The sequence below is a fragment of the Danio aesculapii genome, chromosome 23, assembly GCF_903798145.1.
Source record: "Danio aesculapii chromosome 23, fDanAes4.1, whole genome shotgun sequence".
NCBI classification, from domain to species: domain Eukaryota; kingdom Metazoa; phylum Chordata; class Actinopteri; order Cypriniformes; family Danionidae; genus Danio; species Danio aesculapii.
Genome location: NC_079457.1, coordinates 44,121,074 through 44,130,703, shown reverse-complemented (window position 1 = coordinate 44,130,703; position 9,630 = coordinate 44,121,074). Strand labels below are relative to the sequence as shown.

At 33.3% G+C, this 9,630-nt stretch overlaps 1 protein-coding gene across 1 annotated transcript; it reads left to right on the top strand.

Moving 5' to 3' along the window:
• Positions 1-2,337: 2,337 nt before the first annotated feature.
• On the top strand, positions 2,338-9,430 carry vgll4a (vestigial-like family member 4a). Its single transcript, XM_056449881.1, has 5 exons — positions 2,338-2,780; positions 3,255-3,393; positions 3,515-3,722; positions 6,147-6,258; positions 7,908-9,430. Exons 1-5 carry the CDS (start codon positions 2,702-2,704, stop codon positions 8,111-8,113), a joined length of 744 nt encoding a protein of 247 aa, XP_056305856.1. The 5' UTR covers positions 2,338-2,701; the 3' UTR covers positions 8,114-9,430.
• Positions 9,431-9,630: the final 200 nt, after the last annotated feature.

The window sequence follows — 9,630 nt, the reverse complement described above, 5'->3', positions numbered from 1 at the left end:
TCTACAGAACAAACCATCGTTATACAACAACTTGCCTAATTACCCTAACCTGCCTAGCTAACCTATTTAACCTAGTTAAGCCTTTGAATGTCAATTTAAGCTGTATAGAAGCGTCTTGAAAAATATCTAGTCAAATATTATTTACTGTCATCATGGCAAAGATAAAATAAATCAGTTATTAGAAATGAGTTATTAAAACTATTAGGTTTAGAAATGTGTTGAAAAAATCTTCTCTCCGTTAAACAGAAATTGGGGGAGAAATAAACAGGGGGCTAATAAATCAGGGGGTTGAATAATTCTGGCCTTAACTGTATTTGTTCAATTTAGTTTCATGTTAATATAAAATAGCATTGAATTACAGATGTGATGTCTTGATTGGCCAAGATTATTTGTTATATAAATTAATATTAATAGAAGAGTTGCGATGTGTAAACACAGGGGAAATATAGCATATCTTATCACTACTTTCCTGAACACCATTATTACAGAATAGATCATAAAGGGATAGCATTTATTCATTTATTTTATTTTCGACTTAGCCCCTTTATTTATCTGGGGTCGCCACAGCAGAATGAACCGCCAACTTATCCAGCATATGTTTTACGCAGCGGATGCCCTTCCAGCCACAGTCCATCACTGGGAAACACACATACGCTCTTGCACACACTCACATACACTACGGCCAGTTTAGCTTATTAAATTCACCTGTACCGCATGTCTTTAGATTGTGGGGGAAACCGGAGCACCCTGAGGAAACCCACGCGAACACGGTGAGAACATGCAAACTCCACACTGAAATGCCAACTGACCCAGCCGGGGCTCGAACCAGCAACCTTCTTGCTGTGAGGCGATTGTGCTACCCACTGTGCTGCCCATGGATAAAATGCAGTTAGTAATGCAGTTGGTGCTCATGAACTCATGAAGTGAAGAACTTATCTTACTTAAAGTCAATTTTCAGAAAACAAATTTGACAAAAATGTGTTATATTAAATATTATTATTAGAAACCTTTATCTACAAATACACCCATTTCTAATTAATTTGGAAATGAAAACCATTTGAAATGTATTTCTCACTATGATTCAGTGATCAAGCTCAAAGGATTCAAGTTTAACTGCCCAATAGTTTTTGACAGACAGATATGTGGAATAATTTAGTGTTTAATGGTATAGTCAAGGACAGGTCTTTCCATGTTGTAATTGAACTGTGTTTCATAATTAGGTGATACCATGTTTTTAGTTTGGAACATTTCCAGAAAAGCTACAATACTGTGTGGGCAGGGTAATAACAGACATTGTAAAATCACACTCAAGATTCTTATTTGTTAATTCTGCATCACATATTGTTTTAAATTTGTTCATAATGAGGAACAGAGGCACAATATACAGTTGGAAGTCAGAATTATTATGCTCTGGTTTCCTCCACAATCTAAAGACATGCGGTACAGGTGAATTGAATAAGCCAAATTGGCTGTAGTCATAGGCTGTAGTGTATGTGAATGTGTGCAAATATATATATATATATATATATATATATATATATATATATATATATATATATATATATATATATATATATATATATATATATATATATATATATATATATATATATATATATACAAATAAGATCTGTTTTTTATGGTAAACAATATAGGCCCATCTTATAAGACATATCTGTTAAAGAAATACAATTATTAGGCTATTATTAATTTTCTTTAACAGATATGTCTTATAAGATGGGCCTATATTGTTTACCATAAAAAACAGATCTTATTTGTAGCCTATTTAGTTTCATTGAATTGTCAGTTGTTTTGGGATTAAACGTTATAGCCGTAATTTACAGTCAAGCTTACATAGCCTAGTCCTAAAATAATTCAACTGTTCTAATTTTTTTCCAAATTTTAAATATCCGTCGACCGTGTTTAAATGTTCCAATGAAAACTGTTAAAATTGCCAAAATAGAAAGCTTCTTGCTGCAATTTCATTCATTCCTTCGTTAAGAATGTAACAAGAGAAGCCCCACAAAGAAACCCCGTGAGAGAGGACTTTTATCACTTGGAGAGATGTCGTTGTCTGATGAAACTCGTTACTTTTTTCAGCGCTGTTAATGATAGACCAATGCTAGTCTTTGCGATGACTGCATAACTATATATTTTCATTTAGACTAATGTTACAATTCAGATTTTTTTTTTTAAATAATCTGATTAAACTAAAAATATAGATAAATAAACCACACTTTAAGAGAAATTTTAAAGCAAAATTATGTATTTTTTTCTTAGGCGGAAATAGACGGTGACTGTGTCCTGTGGAGGAACTTTAGCGTTATTCACACAATCGTAACTCAAGTTTGACTTTTTAATCACTGTTCGCTGACAACAGGTCGTGCATTACAAGATATAACAAGAGCATAAAAAGCGGGCGTTTTTTTTAAATAAAGTGATTTACTCTAAACTTTTTAGACAGGTTAACCTGCTAATAGATAACAACGAACTAATAGCAAAACTAGCCTATTGTGCTAAAAACATCAGCGTTTTTGTTAACTTTTTTTTTTAAAGTGTAATTTCTCACAGACTGTTTTTAAAGCTTATGTTACAGTATATAATGTGAAAGACGTACTTTGTTGGCAACAGACTGAAGTCTAGATGAAGTGGAATCAACAGTTAGAGTGCTTCTTTTTAAAATCTTCATGTTTGTGATAAAATGGATATTTTGATCAATGAAATCATCAATAAAATGAACAATAACATCAGCGGGCTGCAGTGTAATCCATATGGCGAAGGTGAGTAATAATGGCTAACAGTTCTAAAGCGCGTGTTACATATCTTAATTATTTATTTTTATTATTAAAAAAATAACTATTTCAGGATAAAAAGCATTTATAACACGATAATATTTCATAAACATCCCACATTTTATTACAGCCTGAACCAAGCTTTCAGTCGTGAATTTACGTTTTATTTCATTATTTTCATTTATTTTATTTTAAGGTTTTTAATGAAGCTTCACATTCTTTTATCTTCATTATTGAGTCTATTTCATGTGTAATTAGCATTTTTAGATTTAGATAAAATCAGCATCATGCATATATATATATATATATATATATATATATATATATATATATATATATATATATATATATATATATAATGTTTTGTTATTGTTTTTAAGCTTAATGCGTAATTGGTTAATCAAAACATTTGCCAAATAAATGTTAAATATGACTAACCGTGTGAATTTGATTTGTTGACAGATAGTTCAGAAGCATCTAGGGTTCCAGTGCTTGACTCAGAATGTCCACCTGTGAGCCCAACCAAGAGAAAACACCATGAAAACAAAGACTCTGACAAAGGACAAATGAACAAAATGAGATGTTTATTTGCATCACATCTGTATGTCTTATATTTGATATGCAGATAAAAATGATCCTTTTTTTCTTTCAATTAGTTTTATCTTATTTTTATTTGTATTACACCTAGTCTTATTATTAATATCTTGTATTTTTCTTTTTAGGACAAATCCAAATGAAAGCTTTGCAAATCAAGAGTCATGGAATTTCAGTTCAGTTGGACACAGTGGTCCGAGTCGTCTCCATAGCCATCATGTATTTGCACCTTTCCCCATTTTTGCAGTTGATCGACCCTTTGAGATGAACCGACAAAGCTTAGATCCTACTAGTAACATGCTTCCTACACTCGGAACCAGCACAAATCAGCAACAGGTCAGACTTGTTTACATGAGTTTTCTTTAAAGCGGACCTATAGAGTGGAGGAACTATGACGTCAATTTGTATGCAAAAACCTGGAAGCGAGTTAGCGTTTTAGTAGTTCCGGTTCCCTCATCCCAAAGTCATTTAAAAAAAAAAAAGGGATTTCAATTAAAGCACTTAAATAAGGTTTGTGGCTACTACAAACTCAAGGCGCTTTTATGTTTTATTCTATGACATAAAACACATTAGGTTCATCCCATTCTTGATTTATTAAATCAGTTACGCTTTTTTAAAAAGACAGTTCCTGGGAGGAGGAGGGGGGTGTAGGGGTGGGAAAGTCTATTTTGTAATGATATAAAAATTGATTTCCTGTAATGTTCATGGGAGTTTTGTAACAAAAAATTAATAAAAAACAAAAATGAAAAAAAAAAAAAAGACAGTTCCTATCAAGTTGCAAAATGGAACTACAGGCGGCGTCGGAGACATTATACGTCATCGATCTGAACTAGTGTGCGTTTCCCAAAACCATCGTTAGCCAACTAAGGTTGCAAGTTGCGTCGTTACAAACATAGTTTGTTGATTTGGCGTTTCCCAAATCCGTCGTTCCAACGAACATTCACAAACTGCTTCGCAAGCTTGTACACTTGCTACTACACCTCTGGAGCTGTAGTTAGAGACATAGTTTCTGGCTGTGTTCTATTCCCAGTTATCCCCATATATGCCCTATTAATTTAGAACATTCTAACATTTAAACTTGAATGATTAAACATATAAAAGCATTAAAGTCATCTCTCTTAGGTGTAATTTGCTTTCAAAGTATTTTTACAGTTCAGTTTTAACGATCTTCATGTTTACAATTGCGTTCCCTTCGCAGTGCACTTTGAAAACATTGATGTCATTTTGAACACAGCCTCATGATGAAAACTGTAGGTGACCTGTTATTTAAAAGCGGTATTTACGTTACGTCTCCAAAGCTTGTGAAAACAAAAAACATAGCATACATTAATGATTTTAATTAATAGTAGGTTATTTATTAAGTATCTCTACTGTATATGACACGGGCCTGAGGGTTAGAACATTTCTGCAGTGGTTTACATGTCAAATTGTAAAAGTAGACTTTTCAAAAAAATAAATAAACATTATTCTACTTAATAATAATAATCATCATCATTATTATTAATAATATTATTATTAAAGTATGATTTTTTTCATTTCCTAATAAATAATAAATGTTAAATTTAATTTCTTAACAAATAGCCTCATTATTTATTTATTTATATGATTTGTATACGATATTGGAATACGAGTTAGCTTTTGTTAGTGATTTTATGTTTTAGAATAGAATATGCAATATTCTCAATAATATTTGTTAAGGAAACATTGGCTCTATATATGTGCCATTTACATATATTTCAATTAATATGTAAATTAAGTGCATGCTTTTAGCAAAACTAATATTGGATTTTATTTGAAATGCGTGTATGTGTAAAACAATTTAATTTGCACAAAGAAATGATGGGGTTCTTCTCTAAAGAACTAGTTACTCCACCCCATTTAGAGCATCATTATGGGTGTTTTACATTATAACTAACGTGGTACAAACGACGGATCTGCGACAGAGAAACTACAGGTTTTGTGAAACACTCGTCACTACATCGTTCTTTTCCCAACCGATGCATCGTACTATGATAGTTCAGCCGCGAGTTACGTTGTTGTTTGGGAAACGCACCCCTGGTCTGGAACGCAGAACCCGCTTGCATTCAGAATTTGCATTTGTCTGTTATTTATGTATTTTCATGAACAGTATTTTATAGTTTGTAGTATTTTTCTAAGTGGGAATTCATATTGTATGTAGATAATGCCTTCTTGTAAAGATCGTCTAGACAATATTATGAAGAAACTGCTTACCAATGCAGCCTATCTCTTCCCTGCTCTCAGTAATGCAAATGTTAGTAAATTCGTAAAAATACATAAATATTACCTGTCATTTTAGCATGATCAATTTATTTTTCATCTGCTTTTTTCTTCATCTGAACACATTTAACTATATCATAACTGCAATATTTACACTCCTCCTTAAAATTAATAAAATTTTGAAAAAAGCACAATCTCATTTAAATTTAAAGCGACAGTCACCAAAACAGCACAATTTGGATCAAAGCCTAAAAGCGTCTGTTTCAAAGAGTTATAAAATACTTATTTGTGTGTTTCTTTTGAGCTGAAACTTCCCATACACACTCGAGGGACATCAGAGACTTGTTTTAGATCTTGTTAAAAGGGGCATAATAGGTCCCCTTTAAAACATAGATTCTACATCAGCAAGCTTAACCATTACAGTACGAGTTGTTTATTGCATGTAAAATGAGCAGTAGCAAGCCAAGTACAAGCATCTTGTTTCCAAATAGATAATAAGCTATATTATTATTATTATTTCAGAATCGTCCATCTGTAATCACCTGTGCCCCTGCCAGCAACCGGCCTTGCAGCCTTTCCAGTTGCCACATGTCCCCTGATAGCTGCACATCTGGATCTGCCAACAAGACCAACGGTAGTTCATCTACATGTACACATGTATTTAGGGCTGAAGGACATCAAAGACTAGAATACACAAGACATGTCACTCGTATTGTTTTTGAATGGGGAAAAGTGTAACCGTCAATATGGCGAATGAAGCCCTGCCTACTTGTACAGTAGCCAATCATTGATCGATATAGACTGACGGGTCTCCTGGGGAAAAGCTCAGATCAGACATGTGCTTCTACCACACTTTATGTGGTCAACAAACACGCTGGAATCTCAGCGAATACTTGCTTCACAGACATAATAAATATGTCCACATGAAGCTTGAAATCTCTACTTTTAAATGAACCCCCTACACTTGGTTTTGTAATCTGTATGAAACGAACACGAGGTACAGTCTGTCCTGTCAAACATACATCACATGACAGCAGCGGCTACTTAAACGCCCACAAACTTTTAAACAAAGAGTCACGTCATTTCTGGAGGAGATTTGCCATCAAGAACAGGTTTTGAATTACTTCAGAAGAGCAGCGCAAGCAGACGATCATTATCCAGTGGTTGATAATGTGTAACACTGCCATAATTGAGGTTGGTGTCGTGATCACTTTCCTTTCGAGTGCGCATGCGCATTAGCTCGGGCAACCTGAAACAAATGCAGATTTTATTTGATTCGAACGTTTACAAACAAATTTATGAGATGGTTGTTGTTTAATTTTATTGGTGATACCAAATATGCATTGTAATTTTAAGCTTGGCAAACAGTTTTGGAGAATTTTATGTTTCCCCATTCAGACAGAATGCCCGAGCATATTGCCAGAGAGGCGTTTCAAAGATGGCCGCCGAGTGAAATGACTTGCCTTAAAGGGACTTTGACGATGACAAAAATCTCATATCATAACACAAGTCATCTCATATCCTGATAACAATATGTATCATGATATAGTACTATATCTGTAAATATAATCAGTTACTAGTTTATATATTGACCACATGAAAAGAGCTATTTCTTTTTTTATTTTACAGTATATACTTAAACATTTACTTATTCATATGTGATTATATTTTTTCATTTTATTTATAGCTTTAAAAAAAAGTAAATATATAACACTTTTCAAAAAGTAATGATTACAGGTTCAACATACAGTACAATAAAAGCATAAATAGATGAAATATTGCTTAATAAATACCAAAATAAATGTAAGCATTGTACTATCAAGATTCTGCCTGACTCCCTGCAATGCCATTTCATTTTGCGCTCATGTAAATTATTTTAAAAGTGTTACCGTAGCCAATGTATTTTGTGACACCACAAAATAACAAGAGCATAGCATGAAAGGATACACTTTTTTAGATTTTTTTATATATATACAGTTACAAAATCTGAATGCTTTAAACAAATTTGAATTTTTATTAAAAGTACATCTTAAAATACTGTTTAAGATCTTTAACTTGCATTATTAATAAGTTGTTGATGTTTTTATATTGTCATAAACCTATGTATTATAGCGAAGAGTTATTTATAAATGTACATTTGATCTGTTTTTGCCATGAAATAGCCATTGAAGTTGATATAGCAAATAAACTAAACTACTCACGTGAAATAGCTTTGTTTTTTCAGAAGGCACCAATGATTTATTTATATTTATTATGAAATCTCTCTTATTTTCTCTCCATCAGCAAACAATGTATGTGACCCGGTAATTGAGGAGCATTTCCATCGCAGTCTGGGGGACATCTATAAGGAGGCCTTGCCTATTTCGAACTCTGTGTCCACAACAGGCTCAGTTGATGACCACTTCACTAAAGCACTGGGGGATGCCTGGTTACAGATCAAAGCCAAAGGCAATAGTGGAACATCACCAAATCATATTGGTCAGTCTTAAATAACTCAAGACAAACATTAACTGGACCCACTTTATATTCAATGGTCTTAACTAATATGTACTTACATTGAAATGAATCATTTGTTACGATTTACTTATTCTAAGCTTTTCACTCATCATAACACACGTGCTGCTGATGATATGACAATAAAAGTGAATTGATTTGTGTAAATACATTACCTTAACCCACCATTAAACCTACCCATATCACCAAACCTCTCCCTAACACCTTAAGAGCACCAGAAGTGTTCTGCAATACATAATAAACACAGTAAGTACATTGTTTTCATAGTAGTCAAGGGCACCTAATATAAAGTGGGACCAATTAACTGGTTCACGTAAACCCACAACAGAGGTGTAGTTAAGACCAGATCCTCCAAGACCTGACCCAGAAGGCTGCCTTTTGCTTTACTGAACAAGGAACAAGTTACCTCCCATCTTTTCAGTTTTCAAGGCAAAAATAGTTGGCTTCTTTAAAACCTAATGCATGTATTAAAAATACTGATACCAGTGTTCGTACGGGTGCTGGAAATCCGAGAAGAGTCTGGCACTCTCAGTAATCACAGTGTCATCACTTGCTCTATTAAGTGCATGTGTCTGAGCGTGCATGTGCAAGTCTGCAGCCAGACACTGTTGGGGAATCTTTCAAAATGTAGAATTTTAATCTAGTGTTTTCAAGGTTTCAAAAGTGGTTAGATTTTGTATAAACAAGGGGTCTGTGGGGTCTTAAAATATTTTACATTAAAAAAACTACATTTTAGGCCTTAAAATGTCTTAAATTCAGTGAAATATGTTATTGTAGGTCTTAAATCATTTTAAACAGGTCTTAATTTGATTTGTCCATGTACAGCCACCTAATCAGTACAACCCTAAAAAAAGCTTAACCAAAGCTGAATTGATTAACTCTTTTTACCATTGTGTGTTTTGTTTTTTTTTAATATATATATATTATTTTTAGGGGTTTTCCCTCCTTTATTATGATAGGACAGTAGAGATTTCAGACAGGAAAGCATTGGAAGCAGAGAGAGGGGAAGAATTGGCAAAGGACCTTGAGCCGGGAGTCGAACTCAGGTCGCTGTGAGCACGTTAGTGCTATATGTCAGCGAACAATACCACTAGGCTATTGGTGCCAACACCGTTGTGTTTTAACTATATTATTTACATCCGTACAATAACATTTGTTTAAATAAATTTCTCCATGTATTTATAGCTTACCCAGTGAGAACACTGACCTGGACAGGCTTGTTTATAAATTTAGTTTGTTATAATTTTAAAGAAAAAGTTATTCTGAAATAAAAGTATATGTGAAGAACTAGAGTTTGCTTGTTTTGACACATTATTTAAAATGTGTGGCAAAGAAATATCTAAATTTTAGATTTAAAGCAGCAAGTAAAAATCTTTTTCATTGGCCCAAGCAGGCCATTCAAAACAAATCATTAGCATTTTGCCCTGTATGACAAGTCTGACATTTCATTTATTTAATTCATTCAAAGTTTCTGGAGACTGTTTTTTATTAA